The sequence below is a fragment of the Myotis daubentonii genome, chromosome 2 (genome assembly GCF_963259705.1).
Source record: "Myotis daubentonii chromosome 2, mMyoDau2.1, whole genome shotgun sequence".
In the NCBI taxonomy this organism is placed as follows: domain Eukaryota; kingdom Metazoa; phylum Chordata; class Mammalia; order Chiroptera; family Vespertilionidae; genus Myotis; species Myotis daubentonii.
Window position 1 is genome coordinate 197875618 of NC_081841.1, and position 18518 is coordinate 197894135.

Here is an 18518-nt window from a genome sequence, read left to right on the forward strand (position 1 = left end):
CATATTGTGCAGGAGTGGCTTTAAGAACACGAGGATTGACAATCAGTGGTCGGCAAACTCATTAGTCAACAGAGCCAAATATCAACAGTACAATGATTAAAATTTCTTTTGAGAGCCAAATTTTTTAAACTTAAACTATATAGGTAGGTACATTGTTATTAACTTAATTAGGGTACTCCTAAGGCATAGGAAGAGCCACACTCATGGGGCCAAAGAGCCGCATGTGGCTCTCGAGCCGCAGTTTGCCGACCATGGCAGGTGATTTAGCTCGGTGCATGGAGCATTGGACTGTGGACCGAAGGGTCCCAGGTTCAATTCCAGTCAAGGGCACATGCCTGGATTGTGGGCTCAATCCCCAGTTGGGGGTGTGCAGGAGGCAGCCAATCAATGGTTCTCTCTCATCATTGATGTTTCTATCTCTCCTTCCCTCTCCCTTTCTCTCTGAAATCAATAAAAATATATTTTAAAAAATGTAAAAGAACATGAGGGAGACTTCACCTTGCTTAGGTGGCCCCCACAATCACCAAATCTCAATCCAATTGAGCATTTGTGGAGCGAAGTTAAAAGAGCCATCAGGCAGCTGGTTCCACAACCATCAAATCTCACAGAACTGGACAATGCTATTCATCAGGCATGGTGTCAGATTCCTCGCATCACCTTTCAACATCTCATGGAATCAATGCCAAGAAGAATCGCTTCAGTACTGAAGGCAAAAGGTGGCCCAACAAAGTACTGATGGGGTGGTCATTATAAGTGTCCACTCAGTGTATATGATGAGTCCCTTCTCTGTTGCTTCTTTTAAGATTCTTTTTTGGTTTGTTTTGCTTTATACCAGTTTTGTTATGATGTGTCTTTGAGTAGATCTCTTTGAGTTGATCCTAGCTGGAATTCATAGAACTTCCTGGTTGTTTAAATAAATATTTTCCTAAATATTTATTTAAATTTGAGAAATTTTGAAAAATTTCTGGCCATGAATTCTTTCTACCTCTTTATCCATTTTCTTACTTTCTGGTACTCTTATTATGAGTATGTTGGTACATTTGATAGTGCTGTCAGGGTAATGTTGGCCTCATAAAATGAGTTACAAAATACTCTTTTTTTCTTAATTTTTTGGAAGAGGTTAAAAATAATTGATATTAAATCTTCTTTGAATGTTTGGTAGAATTCACCAGTGAAGGCATATGCTCCTAGATTTTTGTTTTTTTGGGAGGTTTTTGAATACCGTTTCAATGTTCTTACTAGAGATTTGTCTCTTTTGGTTTCTAATGCTTCTTTATTCAGTCTAGGAAGCTTGTTTCCCTTTAAAAATCTGTCAGTTTCTTCTAGGTTATCCACTCTGTTGTCCATTGTAGCTTCTTGTCTTTATTTCGGATTTCATTCAAGTCTTCTCTCTTTTTTCTAAGTGAGTCTAACTAGAGGCCTGGCAATTTTATCTTTTTAAATTGCCAGCTCTTCATTTTATTAATTTTTCTACTATCTTTTTTTCTCTATTTCATTTATTTTTACTTTGATCTTTATTATTTCCTCCCCTCTCCTGGTTTTGGGCTTAATTTGTTATTCTTTTTCTGTTTCTTTAAGTTATAATGTTAGATTTCTTCTTTGAGATTTTTTTTGTTTATTTCTCGAGGTAGGTTTGTAATGCTATAAACTTTCCTCTTAGTACTGCTTTTGATGACTCCCCCAAGTTTTTATATCTTATACTTTTAGCTTCATTTGTCTCTATGTAACTTTTGATATCTTGTTTTACTTATTCTTTGATCCAATAGTTGTTCAGTAACATGTTGTTAATCTCCATATATTTGTGGTTTTTCCAGCTCTTTTTTTTTTGTAGTTGATTTTCAGATTCATATCATTATAGTTAGAAAATATACTAGTATGATTTCAACTTTCTTAAATTTATTGAAACTAGTTGTGTACACCTACATATAGTCTATCCCTGAGAAATTTCTGTGTGCACTTGAGAAAAATGTGTATTCTGTCTTTTGGAGATGGAAAGTTATAGTAATATTGATTAAGTTCATTTGCTCTAATGTATCATTTAAGGCCAATATTTCCTTACTGACTTTCTGTTTGGAAGATATATTCATTGCTGGCCATGGGGTATTCATATTTCATATTATAATTGTATTGGTGTCATTTTTTTGTTTTGGGTCTATTAGTAATTGATTTTTATATTTTGGCACTTCCAGGGTGGAGCTAGATGATGATGTTAGATAGATAGATAGATAGATAGATAGATAGATAGATAGATAGATAGATAAGTATTATGTCTTCTTGAAGAATTGTCCCGTTTATCATTCTGAAATGTCCATCTTTGTCTCATGGTACCTTTTTTGTTTTGAAATCTCCTTTGTCTGATATAAGTTCTATGGTTTCTGCTTTTCTCTGGATGACATTTGCTTAGAGTATCATCTTCCACCTCTTCACTTTGAGCCTGTTTGTTTTTGGAGCTAAATCTCGTGAAGGCACATATAATTCAGTCTTAAATTGTTTTTGAATCCATCCCGCTACTCTGTGCCTTTTGATTTGTGAGTTCAATCTATTTCTATTTAGCGTAATTATTAATATACTAGAGGCCCAGTGAGGTGGGGGGAGTACCTCAGCCTGGCCTGCACCCTCTCCAATCCAGGACCCCTCGGGGGATGTCCGACTGCCGGTTTAGGCTTCATCCCTCTCACAATTCAGGACCGCTGGCTCCAAACTGCTCACCTGCCTGCCTGATTGCCCCTAACCACTCTACCTGCCTGACTGATAGCCCCTAACTGCCCCCCTGCTGGCCTGGTTACCCCCTAACTGCCCCCCCTGCCAGCCTGGCCACCCCCTAACTGCCCTCCCCTGCCAGCCTGATCACCCCTAACCCTCTCTGCCTCAGCTCCCGCCACCATGGCTTTGCCCAGAAGGAAGTTGGACGTCCGGAAGATGTCCAGTTGATCCAGTCTAATTAGCATATTACCCTTTTATTAGTATAGATAAAGACTTACTGCAGTAATTTTATCTTATATTTTCTGGTTGCTCTGTATCTCCATTGTCTTTTACCTCTTGTGTTTTTGTCTGTTACTTTAGTTGGGTGGTTTCCTGTGACTTTTTTCTCTGTTTCCTCTTTTGTTTGTTTCATGTCTTAGCTCTGAATTTTTGTTTTATGGTTACTATTAGGTTTTTGTAAAATGTCTCATACATACCATAGTCCTTTTCCTTCTTATTGTCTCATATACATTTACCTGTACTTGTGTTCTTCACTCCTCCTACCCCCCCCCCCACACACACTCACACAAATTATCCCTTTTTATGTTGTGTGTTCATTGCCAAATTTCAGTAGGTTACTTTTAATGCTTTTCCCCCTTTAACTTTTATGATATAATTAAGTATTTAATGCTCTTTTTTTGAAGTAGCATTGTTTCTGTCTGTCATTTATTCAAAGTTTTGTATACCATTTTTCTTTATGATTCTGCTAGAAGAACTTTTAACATTTCTTGTAACACAGGTCTTCTGGTGGTGAATTCTCTCAACTTTTGTTGTCTGGGAAAGCACTTATTTCTCCTTCATATATAAAGGATGGCTTTACAGGATGTATTATTTTTGGCTGGTTTATTCTCTCTTTCAATATTTTGAATATGTTTGTCCACTCTCTCCTATCTTGTGATGTTTTCACTAAAAAATTCTAATGATAGCCTAATGGGATTTCCTTGGCAGGGTACAATGTTTTACAGCCTGGATGGCTTAAAAATTCTTTCTTTGTAATGAACTTTTGACGGTTTTCATATAATGAGCCTTGGAGAAGATTTTTTTGCATTGAAATAAGTAGGTGTTCATTTAGCTTTTGTATTCAAACACTTTTCATAGGTTTGGGAAGTTCTTACCAATTATTTCTTTGAATACATTCTATGTTTTCTTCTCCCTCTCTTCTTCTCTGGCTATACCCATTACCCTTACTTTGTTGTTTCTAATGGAGTCATATAGTTTTTGTAGAACTCTTTTATTTATTTATTTATTTTTTTGTTCTCTCTCTTCTTCCTCCTGAGCCATTTCTGGTTCAATCATCAAGAGCACTAATTATCTCTTTCATGTGATATGCTTTATCTCTCATGCTTTAATTATTCATCTCGTTTATTGAGTTCTTTAGTTCAAGGATCTCTGTTTCTTTTTTTTTATAATACTTTCAGTCGTTTTGGTAAAGTACCTATTTTGTTCATTAATTTTGTTTCTGAAATCACTGAACTGCCTTTATGAGTGTTTTGATATCTTGTTGAGGTTTGTTTGTTTGTTTGTTTGTTTGTTTAATAACTGCATTCTTGAATTCTGTCATTAGAATCACAGTCTTCCCTGTCTTTGAATTTGGTTTCTGGAGACTTTATTTTCTTTCTTTGTTAACTTTTTGCATTGGTTATTCATGATACTTGATGGGTTGTTTCTGTGCCTGTACATTTGAGATAATGAAGTCTCTTTTAGTTACTCTTTGCTTTTAACAATTCAGTAGGCTTCTAAAGAGAGGTCCTTCATTTGTTTTTCAGTAGATGATGCTATAGTGCAAGTTTTTGTTTTCTCTTAATAGCACTGGAATCTTAGTGGTTTGGTGTGGCCTCAGTCATGGAAAATATCCTGTATTTCCCGGGGTCTTGGATGTCCATTCTGTGCCTGGGTTGCCACTGTCTTGGGGCACCATCTCAAGAGGGTTGTGAGGCTGTGGGCCTGGGAGCTCCCAGCACTCCTCCTATTACCAATGTGTATCTCTGCTTCTTCAATAGGTCCCACCTCTACTGGGTTCTGCTGCAATGGGCTAGAGGATGTAGGTATGTGGGTTTGAGGTTTTGCCTCTAAATCAGTAATGGCTACCACAAGACCACAGCCTTCTCTCTTTGTCAGCAATGACCACCATAAATCCTCCACATCTCTACTACTGCCACCAGGTTTCACCACAATGGACTTTTAGGCAGGGATGTTGCTCCCCCCAACCTGCCTCCCTTACTGTTCCAATGTGCCCACTTTCAGATGGACTGATGTGTGGATCTCTCAGATGTCTCTGCGTTGAACGAGGGATCCTTTGTTTAATTGTAATTATCCAACTTGTTGATGCTGATTCTGCCATGATGTTGATGTCCATGTGGCTATGCTATGTTTAATCAATGAAAAGGTTTAAAGAGTTTTAGCTTTGTATACTCAGATATAGAGTTTTGGGAATCACTTTTGAGTAGAAAGATTTGAACTAATAAAATTGAACTAAATATCAATTTTAATAATTATATAATTTAAATTATTTTAGTGCCCCTTTTCCTGCTGTACATTATTTCAGTTTAAATAACAAATCTTATGCTCACCATTATTATAAGACTACTAAGGGTTGATAAAAGTTAAGAGAACTTTTTTCCTACAGCACTGCATATATACATGTGGTCAGACAGACAGAGAATGACAACAACACATACGTTTAGGCAAAAGTAGGCTTACAGTTGTGAGTATGCAAAACACAGTTTATTCTTGTGTTATTATTTATTAAACACTATATTGTCTTCCATATGAACAACTGTAAATTTACTTTTGCCCAACCTTGTGTATGGAATGCAGGCATATTTTACTTTCCTATGGAAATGTAAGCAAACATTTAAATATGGGCTCTACCCACTGAGTCCAGTTTGCTTGTTTATTTGCACTAGGCTAACTAGACCCAATATTTGTACCTTTCTTACGATTATATTTAGTGAATGATATGCTTGGGTCAAGAATGAAATTTTGGTTTCTTTGAAATTTATATATGTGAAACGGCATTGTAATATGTTTAAGATGTACTAGTAGCTCACACAAAAATTGCCATTAAAGTGCCAAATGATGATGTAATAAGCTGACGATTTATAGCTGACTCCTGGCACAGTCAAGAATTATAAGATCACCTCAGAAGGAACTTACAGCCTGTGCCCTGGAGCTACAGGATTGTTTCTGCTACTGTACATGCTGTTCTTTCCTGTGCACCCATGTGGTTGAGTGTACCAGTCACACTATTTACATGAATTCCTGTGTAGACTGTGAGTTCTCAGAATTTCCCCATGCTTTTCTGCTGAGGGAATGAAATATTTTTATTGTGACACAGTTGGTGTTCCCATAGTTTTTAGGAGGACAATTCATAAAAAATTCTCAAGAGTTCTTTTAATAATGTAGATCTGCATGAGTTAAAGACAATAGAATGTATATATTTCTTCTCATTTTTTTTCTCTCATTTAATATGAATACAGAGTACTTAGACTCATTCATCACTCTCACAAGCTCACTGGAATTATTTAAATTTAGAATATATGTTAAGTGAATTTTTTTGTTTGTAACTAATTTTTATATTTAAGGCCACAGTGACTCTGTAATAATAATTTGTAAATTTTCTCTGAATTATTAGTTTTTTAAAGTAGTTGTTTTTGTTTTTTTAAAATCAAAGTGAGCATTCCCTTGCCATTTATTACAATATGTGCAAATGAAAAATTGAATTTCCAAAAAAGTCCTTATGAAGATATTTTATGCATTCTGTTTGCCTTCTTTACATACTACTTCTTGTATTTAACAAAGTTAATGTATATTATCACTTGCTCAATCATTTGTTTCCCCAGGAAAAAACTCTTTCAAAACTATTACCCCAATATCTAGAAATGCATATTATAGTGGAAAAAGCTTTGGTAAGTCAAACCATCTCCTCCTCCCCTCCATTCCTCAATCTTCAATCCTGTCTCTCTTTTTTTCTCTCTCACTCTTTCTTTCTTTAAACTTAATGAAATTTTTCTCAATTTCAAAGCACAAAATTAAAAATTTTGAGATCATATGGTATTTGTTTTTCTTTGACTGGCTTATTTCATTTAGCATAATAATCTCGAGGTCCATCCATGCTGGTGCAAAAGGTAAGGTTGTCTTTTCTTTCTTTTTCTCTTCTTTTATGGCTGAATATTATTTCACTGTGTAACTGTACCACAGTTTTTTCATCCACTCATCTCTGGATGGGCACTTGGGCTGTTTCCAGATCTTGGGTATCCTATATAATAAAGAGCTAATACACTAATTAGACCAAACAGCAGAACGACCATCCGGAGGACCTTCCAGACAAAATCGGGGCTGCAAGGGCTGAGGCAGCCATGGCTGCGAGGGTTGAGCCTCTTGTATGAATTTCATGCATTGGGCCTGTAGTTGTAACTAATACTGTAATGAACATAGAGGTGAGTTATTCTTTCAAATTAGTATTTCAATTTTGGTTTGTTTTTTGTTTTTTATTTCTTGGGGTTTTGTTTGTTTGTTTGTTTGTTTTGGATATATGCCGAGAAGTAGGATCCCTGGATCATAAGGCAAACATTTTTTTTTAAAAAAAACTATACTGTTTTCTTAAAAATAATTTTCAAATTTGTGTGAGAAGTGTGTGTGTGTGTATGTGTGTGTGTGTGTGTATTGGACTCTTGGGTAATTTAGAATTGTATTGGTTAAATTTAAGGTATTTGAAGATTTTCAAATTATATTTTGTTGTTCATATTTTATTTTATTTCTTATGGGTAAAAGAGCATGATCTGAATGATGTAAATTCTTTGAAATGCTTTGTTACTTCTTTCTGACTCAGTATATTTGTTAATGTTTCATATAGATTTTCAAAAGATTTATTATAGCCAGAACCAGGTTGGCTCAGTGGATAGAGCATTGGCCTGTGGACTCAAGGGTCTCAGGTTCAATTCCAGTCAGGGGCATTTACCTTGGTTGCGGGCACATCCCCAGTGGGGGGGCGTGCAGGAGGCAGCTGATCGATGTTTCTCTCTCATCGATGTTTCTGGCTCTCTATCCTTCTCCCTTCCTCTCTGTAAAAAATCAATAAAATATATTTTAAAAAAAGATTTATTATATTCTGTCCTAATTTGATGCAGTACTCTATACATGTTAATGAATGAGATATTTTACTATGTTTTCCTGTTTTTGGCCGCTGGTCCCATCAGTTATGGAGAGTTGTGTCAATATCTTGAATTATAGTCTTCTTTTAAATTGTGCCAATTTTGTTTTCCATATTTTTATATGTATTATTTTATACTGATTCAGCAGTGCTATTTCTTCTTCCTTATATATTCAGAATGTTGTTCTTATAAAATAAACCTTTGGAGTTAGTGATGCATTGCAAAGTATGATGACCTTTAGTATTAACAAAATTTCTACTACCATTTGATGATCTTGAGTATGCACAAACAGATAGTCGTAACTAAGGATTTTTCTTATTTGTGTGTTTTATACTTGACATGTACAAGGGTGGGAAAAGTAGGTTTACAGTTGTTCATATGGAAAAAGACATGCAGGTTATGATAATAATAACACAATAATAAACTCTGTGTTTCCCATACTCACAATTATAAAATCTACTTTTGCCAACCCCCTTTATAGCACTTCCCTAATGCAGTATTTTGGTAATATAAGGAAAATATTTTGTCTAAAATACACTTAATTTTTAATTCATCAAACAGAAATATGTAATTAAATTTACATTATTTCTTTTATCAACATTTGTAAGCAGTACATCAGTTTTAATAATCATGAAAATTGTGAATGAGCAAAATATACAGATTTTTCAGATTTGGTAGAATTCCGTATTTTGTATTTGTCTAATTAGCAACTTGTATGGAGATGTTAAGTTTTTTCCAAATATGACTTCAAAGACCAGATGTATTCATTGAGCTCCAAAAAAGCAGTATATGTCTTCTCAAGAATTTAACATTTATGGAGAACAATTTTCCACATTTCCTTTACATTATTTCATTTTATTACTTATCAAACTTTTTTGAGTCATTCAATCCACATAATTCTTGCTTTCCATCATTATAATTTGTCTTTTTCCTGTAGATATATTTGAGTATTTCAATTATTTTTTAATGTTTCTTTATTTGCTCCTTTTTATTTAGTAAACATGCAACCAGAAATATGATGCCATCTGTGTCAATAGAAAGTTTCTAGCTCAAGAAATCCCTTTATAATAAGTAAGAATCTGTAAAGTCACTTCAGTACCTCTTGAGATTTCAAGAGTGTCTTTTAAATATATAACATAGAGGGTGGTGAGAACAGATGAAAGAAGGTGAAGAGATTAGCCAAAGAATGTATAGGCATAGTCCATGGAAACAGACAACAGTGTGGTGATGGCCAAAGTCAGGGGTTCAGAGGATGGGTGGAGTTAGATAAAGAAGGAGGGGATGGGGGACAAGTGTAAATAAATAAATAAATAAATAAGTAAGTAAAATGCTTAACAAGTGAGAATGTCTTTTGAATGCCCAAGTACAGTTTTTAGTTCTTTTCATTTATTGTAAATGTTATCTTGTTTATATTAGTATGCTTCAAATTGTTTGAAAAATTCTGTTTTTTTCTTCCTGATATTATCAAGATATAATCATCATCTAAAAAGTTGCTATCACTCACATTTTAAAGAAACTGTAAAAAATTGTTTTTCAGTATGATTATATGGGATCTGAAATGATGGCTGTAACACAGAAAATTGTCCAAATTATTGGCCTTGTCAACACTGTAAGTTTTAACTTTCTTACATTTATAATTTTATGAAAAAATTAAGAAAAATAATTTCCATTCTATTGTATCAAATTAAAGTCTCAAAGGCCTTTCATATCACAAATAACCCAACTAAATGTTTTCTTTATTTTTATTAATTTTGATGTAATAATTTGTTACTTGAATAAATGTAACATACATTTTATTTCTAGATGTTTACTCAACTCAAATTGACCGTGATACTGTCTTCCTTGGAATTGTGGTCAGATAAAAACCAAATTTCTACCATCGGGGATGTTGATGAGTTATCAAAAAGATTTTTGGCATGGAAAAGGGATTATCTTATCCTACGGCCCCATGACATAACATTCTTACTTATGTAAGCATAATGTTCTACATTAATAAAATGTATACATAAATAATTATATTAATTTGATAACTGAATGCATTTATTGATTTTTTTCAACATCCCGTAGGTCCCTTTGAAAACATTAAATAGAACACATCTGTAAAAATGGAGGTGATAGTGTAATTGGAAAATGATTAAATTATTTTTTAATAAATCAATTACATGAAAGTATATTATGAAGTACTTTTTATGTGAGAAGTTTTCTTTTCATATTTTTTATGATATCAACTATACTACAGAATATATACATGTAAGCCCTAGCTTATTAATGATGCAAAGAGTGACACTATTCTTTTAATATTATCGAAAATATGTTAACACATTTGGTGTGTACTGTTTGACAAAGAGGAACTTGTCTTTTGGTAATATATAATTTTAAAAAATGCTTATCTTTAGGAGAGGCAAGATATTTTTCTTCCACAAATTAAAAATCCTTTTTGTTTTAACTTTTGGTGATCAAAACAATGAATACAAAATAAGGGAGACTGAGAAGAACTTGAGATAATAAAATTATCTCAAGCCTAGGAGTTAGGTTAAGAAAGATAATTTGTATTAAAATAAACTGTAGCCCTATCTGGTTTGGATTGATGGATAGAGCGTTGGCCTGTGGACTGAAGAGTCCCAGGTTTGATTCCAGCCAAGAGCACATGCCTGGGTTGTGGGTTAGACCCCCAGCAGGAGGCAGCCAATCATTGATTCTCATCATTGATATTTCTATCTCTCTCTCCCTTTCCCTTCCTCTCTAAAATCAATAAAAATGTATTTTAAAAAATAATGTAAATTGTAATTTGTATTGATTTGAGCATTTTGTATAATATATATTATCCACATCAAAAAGCTATATTTGAAAAATTATTTTAAATTTTATGGAAGATTTATTTTAATAAATAATGAATAAATTTTTCTGAATAACTATTTTAATAAAAAAATCTATGTTATAATAATGTAGTTACAGGAAACATCCTAAATATATGGGAACAACGTTTTCTGGCATGATATGCAATAAAAGCTATGATGCTGATATTGCTGTGGTATGTAATATTTGTTCTTTATATTATATTTTATAAGTTTTATTATATATATAGTTAAGTAGTGTATAATAATTTGATTTTTTTTCTCTGTGTGTATATTATTATTTTATTGGCACATTATTTTAATCTCAGAAAGCTTATTTCAGTATAGATTTCAAACATGAGAAAATATTATTAACAAGCATTAATATATCCATTCACCAGGTAGACATAAGTGATACTAACATTTTCATTAGATTTTCCGAGGACAAATCATTTGATCAAATTGAAAACCTCTTGTATGCCTCCTTCAAATACAGGAAATAGCAAAAATGAATTTATGTTTGCCATTTATATATATTTCATACTATTGTTACAAGTATGTCTACCCATTAATTATATATTGTTCTGAATTGTTATTTTATGTAGCATTTCAAAACTATTTCAACAGCTTTTTAAAGGACAGATACATGTTGAAACGTAACTTTACTACAATTACTTTTGCTTAAAATGTTTCTTTTTATCAAGTAATGCACATGTACTTATTATAAATACAAATTGTTTTATAAGACCGAATAAAATTAAACAGTTCCTTGCATAAACTAGACCCCTTGAATCCTCTTTCTCATTTTTTTAACTTTTCCTCCTGGCACATAATTTCATGTTCATTTCTAAGCTTTATTGAAGTGCATCATATAGAGGGAACATTGCACAAGTCATCATAGTATATAACACAGTTAATACATAGGTACAAACATCACAGAGATCAAGAAATAAAATATTATTGACACTTCAGAAGACACCTATGAATCATGCCTCCTTCCACGGACCTCCCTCACCAAAGAAAACCACTGTGCTGCTAGGTCAGTGTGGCTCAGTTGGTTGAGCATCTGTGTTCTGTTCTGGCTTTAACCTTCCATCAAATTCTGATACTGAAATTTTCCTCTTTCTTTCAAGCTTAAATCTTATAGGATAACAGGAAGCCTGTTAATTCATTTTTCTACTTTCCTAGGTGATATTCCATGTTTTCATTCACATACAGGCACATATGTACACACAATCTTTTTTCCTTTTAGATATGAGTTACTAAAATGTTAGTATAAATTTCAATTGATGTGGAAAAATTAGGGAAGTTTTAAGAATTTTGCTTGTAATCATTAAAGGGATGAGAAAGGTATCAGTTTATCAAAATAAAATAATATGCACTGCAATCAACCTTTTTTAATAACTTCTCATTCCTAATCGTTTTACCATGGCTTTCCCTATATCTCTAACTTCTGTTATTCCTTTTAGTGTTAGTTTGTTTGTTAATCCTCACTCAAGGATATTTTTCCATTGATTTTTAAATAGAGTTGAAGGGAGGGGGAGAGACAGAGAGAGAAACATCGATGTGAGAGAGACATCAGTGAGTTGCCTCCTGCATGTGCCCTAATCAGGGCCAGGGATTGAGCCTCAAACAGTGGTACATGCCCTTCACCAAAATTGAACCCAGGACCCTCCAGTCCACAGACTGATGCTCTATCCACTGAGCCAAATTGGATAGGGCTAACTTCTGTTATTTCTTTACTTCATTCATTATACTACAACCTTTGAATAGGTTCTCATATAAACACCCTACCCCCATTATATTGCTGGATCATTTTCCAAGCTTTGTATCTCAGCCTAAATATCAATTCCACATATACATGTTTCTCATTACCTTAACTAAATAGTTATACTTCTTCTCAAAATTCTCTATGGGAACACTTCTATTCCTTCAGAGTACTTCTCATTATCTCTTTATACTTGGAAAGTTTATTGTGAATTTCCTGTTTATTGTCTTTCTCCTCTTCTATAATACTAGTAGCCCTGTGCACGAATCCGTGAGCCAATAGGTCACTGCCACCCTCCTATAGCTCTCTGCCCACTGCCCCGCCCTCCTGTAGCTCTCCCCCTCCCCCATCCCCTCCTCCCTCATAGCTTGCTGCCCTGCCCCCTCCTGTAGCTCTCCGAAGCCAGCTGTACCTAGCTGTCCCACCCTCCTGCTGATCCGTGATCTGGTCATGAGGAGCTTGGTTGTTACGCCTCAGGGCGTAATGGCTAATTAGCATATTCCTCTCTTATTGTATAGGATAAGATTCAGGTGTGAGCACAGTCTTTTTTTTAATGCAACTATAGTCGTATCTTCTATCATAGTACTTGACAGGTATGTATGCTGAATTAACTAATATTCATTAATTAGAGGAATTGCTTTAATGAGAAAGATAAATGTGTTTTATATAAGGTCTACTCTCAACCACTGAGCCATGCTGGTTGGCCCAATGTGTTTTATATTGATTGCATCAGATTTCTAAGTGGGTAAGTCTATAGAATTTGGGTATGTCAGTTTTTAAATCAGAGAATATTGGTAGTTTTACATAATATTATGTTTCATAATTAATTAACTAGTATGAATACTCATATCACTGACATATCAAAATAAAGTGTTATAAAATATGCTGAAAAGAAGTTATCAAATATAAATTTTCATAGGAATAAAATGTATTATTACCTACTTTTGTTTTCTTCTTATAAAGTGGTTTTCTCTTCAATATTCTTTATTATAGTATACAGATGCAATAACTTTGGAAGGATTTTCAGTTATTATAGCTCAATTACTTGGCCTTAAAATAGGACTAACATATAATAACACCAATGAGTGTTCTTGTCCAAGAGCTACATGCATAATGAACCATGAAGCAGTGTAAGCCATTTTTTATTCCTAATTAATTTCACAGTATATATTTGTGAGGTTGTTTACAGATGTGATGAATGTTTTATTCTTTATGTTCAACTCCACATCAAAAATAGGAAAGGTCTGCTGTACATGATCAGATATCACAGCAACAAATTTGTCAAAGTGATACAAAACTCCAGAAAGTGCTAAATCCCACTGAAGGGAATTAGAGTGTATGAGGGGACATAATCTAATATAATAAAAGAGTAACATGCAAATTGACAACACCTCCACTACGCCCCAAGCTATGCCCACCAGCCAATCAGAGCAACTATATGCAAATTAACCCACAGAGCTGGAGCAAGCAGGAGGCTTGGTTGCCCCAGCGATGGAGGAAGCCAAGCTTCCCGCCTGCCCTGGCCGGCTCTGGCCTCGACTCAAGGCAATAAAGTTTCAATTATAGAAGATAAATAAATCCCAGATACCTGCTTCCAGCAAGCCTCTACTGGGATCTTGGGTGGCTGGGGGCCGTGGCCAGCCTGCAAGCAGCCATCAGCCCCTCACCCAAGATGGCCACATCCTCATGGGGTAAGAATCCTCACTGGGGGGCTGGGCCAGCCTACAAACAGCCATCAGCCCTTCACCGAGACTGGCCAGGCATCCCAGCAGGACTCTCCACCCTGAAGGTGGTGTGGCCAGCGTGAAAACGGCCCTCAGCCCCTCACCCAGTCTGGCCACACTCTCATGGGGTGAGGGTCCCCACTGGGCAGCTTGGCCAGCCTACAAACAGCCATCAGCCCCTCACCCAGACTGGCCAGGCACCCCAGCAGGGACCCCCACCCTGAAGGGGCTGTGGCCAGCCTGCAAACAACCATCAGCCCCTCACCCAGGCTGGCCAGGCACCCCAGCGGGACCCCCACCCTGATCTGGGACACCCTTCAGTGCAAACCAGGTGGCCCCCACCCATATACCAAGCCTCTATCTTATATAATAAAAGGGTAATATGCCAATTGACCCTAACAGCAGGATGACTGGGAATGACTGGTCACTATCACACACACTGACCACCAGTGGGCAGATGCTCAATGCAGGAGCTGCCCCCTGATGGTCAATGAGTTCCAGAGGGGGAGCTCTGCTCAGCGACAAGCCAGGCTGATGGCTGGCCAGTACAGCGGTGGTGGTGGGAGCCTCTCCCGCCTCCTCAGTAGCACTAAGGATATCCAACTGCAGCTTAGGACTGCTCCCCACTGGCAAGTGGACATCACCCAAAGGCTCCCAGGCTGCCAGAGGGATGTCTGACTGCCAGCTTAGGCCCAATCCCCAGAGGAGCAGGCCTAAACCAGCAGGTCGTCATCCCCCGAGGGGCCCCAGACTATGAGAGGGCACAGGCCGGGCTGAGGGACCCCCTCAAGTGCACAAATTTTTGTGCACCGGGCCTCTAGTCTATATATATAAAAGGCTAATATGCTAAGTATCCCTCCCCCATCCCACTAGTCGCTATGATGCACACTGACCACCAGGGGGCAGAAGCTCAACTCAGGAGCTGCCTACCAGCAGTGACTTGGCAACAGCGGTTCTTGGGTGACATACTCTGAAACCAGAGAGGAGCGAGCCAATTCCTTTCAGGGCCATGCGATTCCACCTTCAGCCATGGGTTATGTTATTGCTGAGGCACTGTTGGCCTGAATCTGGTTTACTGCACACTTGCATTTGCATTTCACATCCTGTACAACAGCAATTCTGGGACCCCTCAGGGGTTGTTGGAGAGCTGGTTTCATCCCAATCCCCCCAGGCCAGGCCAAGGACCCCACCTGCTGGAGGGACCTCACTTGCTCCACAGATGCCGGGGAGAAGCCACGGGAGGTTTGCTCCAGGGTGTGTCTGGCCCTTCTTGCCCAGACCTGCCCTGCTGGCCACCTTCTAATTAATTTCCTTTCAATGTGCATGAATCTGTGCACAGGGTCACTAGTTTTAGATGATGTTGTTAAGAAAGACCTCTTTAGAAACTAACATTTGAGCAAACCTCTGACTGAAATAAGGGAGGAAGTTTTGTGTATACAAGAGAAGAGCATATCTGGTGGAGAGAAACGTAAATGACGTATGTAGGTATGGACAGATAGATAGATAATAGATAGATTTAACTATTATACCGTATTTTTTTCTTGGGATGATACATCTTTTATGTAATTTTACAATGTTAAAGACAAGCAATGATAAGTTAAAATTTAATCTTGGTTGACTTTAATCTCTGTTACGGTACAAGTTTTTCATTTGCGCTATCTTGCAATGCATGTTATTATATGTGGAGTATTGTTTAGATGTGGTTTTATTAACCTGAGTAATTTCATTTTAGGGGTTCCAATGGTGTAAAGATTTTTAGCAACTGTAGCATGCATGACTATAGATATCTTGTTTCAATATTTGATGCTAAATGTCTTCAAAAATTTCCAAATTTGCAACCATTATATAAAAACCAATCAGTGTGTGGTAATGGGATTTTGGAACTTAATGAAGAATGTGACTGTGGAAGTGAAGAGGTGAGTAACAAAGATTGAAATTGGAGCACAATTTCTTGTGTTTCTAATAAGTGATTATCTTGGTATATATGGGATTATATATGAAAATATCTACACTAATAAAAGACAAACATGCAAATTGACCATACCTTCACTATGCCTTAAGCCACGCCAACCAGACAATCAGAGTGACTATATGCAAATTAACCCAAGATAGCAACCAGCAACCACGGAGCTGGAGCAAATAGGAGGCTTGGTTGCCCCAATGATGGAGGAAGCTAAGCTTCCCGTCTGCCACGGCCGGCTCTGAGCTCCAATCAAAGCAAGAAAGTTTCAATTATAGAAGATAAATAAACCCCAGATACCTGCTTTCAGCCAGCTGTGGCCACAGAGTTGGAGCGAGCAGGAGGCTTGGGTTGCCCCTGGCGATGGAGGAAGCCAAGCTTCCATTCCGCCCACCCTGGCTGGCTCTGAGCTCCTCTCAAGGCTACAAAGTTTCAATTATAGAAGGTACATAAATCCCAGAATTAAAAAACAAAAAGAAAAAAAAAGGAGAGAATGGGAGCTTCTGTCGCTGGGCGGGCTTGGCCAGCCTGAAAACAGCCCTCAGCCCCTCACCCAGACTGACCAGGCACCCAAGCGGGGACCCCCCCCCACCTTAAAGAGAGTGTGGCCAGCCTGAAAACAGCCATCAGCCCCTCACACAGGCTGGCCAAACCTCCATGGAGTGAGGTTCCCCACTGGGGTGGGGGGCCTGACCAGCCTGCAAACAGCCATCAGCCCCTCACCCAGGCTGGCCAGGAACCCCAGTGAAGACCCCCACCATGAAGGGGGTGTGACCAGCCTGCGAATACCCATCAGCCCCTCACTCAGGGTGGCCAGACACCCCAAAGGGACCCCCACCCTGATCCAGGACACCCTTCAGGGCAAACCAGCCAGCCTCCAACCATGCACCAGGCCTCTATCCTATATAATAGAAGGGTAATATGTAAACTGACCCTAACAGCAGAACGACTGGGAATGACTGGTCACTATGACACACACTGACCACCAGTGGGCAGATGCTCAATGCAGGAGCTGCCCCCTGGTGGTCAGTGCGCTCCCACAGGTGGAGCTCTGCTCAGCGACAAGCCAGGCTGACGGCTGCCAGTACAGCTTTGGTGGTTGGAGCCTCTCCCACCTCCTCAGCAGCACTAAGGATGTCAGACTGTGTCCCGACCCGCGGGACAACAACGGGGGAACGAAGAGACACCCTAGGAGAATGAGACAAACAAGGGACATGAGAGAATGGAGGCAAGACAAGAATCTGATCAAGCCTCAACATTTTTATCTTACAGCAGCAGAATATATATTGTTCCAGGGATGGGGGTGGGTAGCAGGGGTGGGTAGCAAAGCTTATAGTAATAGCCTATCAGCAAGTGGCAGCTATTTGCTTGTGATGTGACAAATGGTGTGTGACAGTTATTCTTTATTGTTAGCTACAGGACACGCATGGCTTCTAGCAACTGGGAACTGGAACTTTTAGTTTCTAGCAACTGGGAGCCTAGAGACTTCTAACGTTTAGTTTCTAGCAACTGGGAACTAGAGACTTCTAGTTTCTAAGATGGAGTTGCTTGTGCCATGGCTCCCGACATTTCCTCCCTTTTTCTTTAATTAGGGGTGGGCTTTAACCGACTGGGGGAGTAGGGACCTGGTTCCTCCCATGGGATTGTGGGATCCCACCGCCAATGGCTCTTGGTATCTTTTGGGGAGGAGAGGCAGAGCCGATAGTTATGTATGGATACCAACCTCTATGCAAACCAGGTGTGCTCACAGGGAAATCCAGAGGAGGTCGAAGAAATTTTTTTTTTTGTGACCTTCCCTTGCAGTGCTTTGCCGTGCACCCAGGTCGGTGCCCATGCCTTTCTCCTACTATGGGGAGTAGGCAAGCATCCCTCTGGCTTTATGCTGTCCCCGCAGGGAGGGAGTTTTGGCAGTCATTATAATTACGTTCACGGTCTAACATGGCTAGACGGTGGTAGTGTACCTGAATAGGTTTGGCCAGAATGCTATCAACTTGTTGTTTTATAAAGTTTGTTAATTTTCTAAAGGCCCAGGGGCCAAAGGTTAGGAATAGGAAAAAGCTGACAAGGGGGAAATCTCTTAGGCCTGTCTAAAAGTCCATGCAACTGCTTCAGAACTTCCAGCCCTGTATGCTGATACCACTTCCCAGTCACATTCACAGGTATTACAAAGGCAGGTTGGTGCAAGAGCATAACATCAAATGGTCCCACCTCAGTGGAGATACAGTTAGTAAAGTTACAACCTGAACAGGTGATCTCAAACCCTTGATCCCTATGCACAATAGATCCCAATGGGTTAATATGAATAATATCAATAAGCAAAAGGTAAGGAGGAGGAAC

At 37.9% G+C, this 18518-nt stretch overlaps 1 protein-coding gene across 1 annotated transcript in view; it reads left to right on the forward strand.

Annotated features, from left to right (window-relative positions):
* The window catches only part of LOC132226786 (disintegrin and metalloproteinase domain-containing protein 18-like), an 89241-nt gene that overhangs the window by 21214 nt on the left and 49509 nt on the right, over positions 1-18518 (forward strand). Inside the window, exons 7-12 of the mRNA XM_059681220.1 lie at positions 6585-6650; positions 9433-9504; positions 9699-9865; positions 10845-10926; positions 13491-13627; positions 15954-16137. Coding sequence (XP_059537203.1) covers positions 6585-6650; positions 9433-9504; positions 9699-9865; positions 10845-10926; positions 13491-13627; positions 15954-16137 — 708 coding nt within the window. The remainder of the gene's footprint in view (positions 1-6584; positions 6651-9432; positions 9505-9698; positions 9866-10844; positions 10927-13490; positions 13628-15953; positions 16138-18518) is intronic.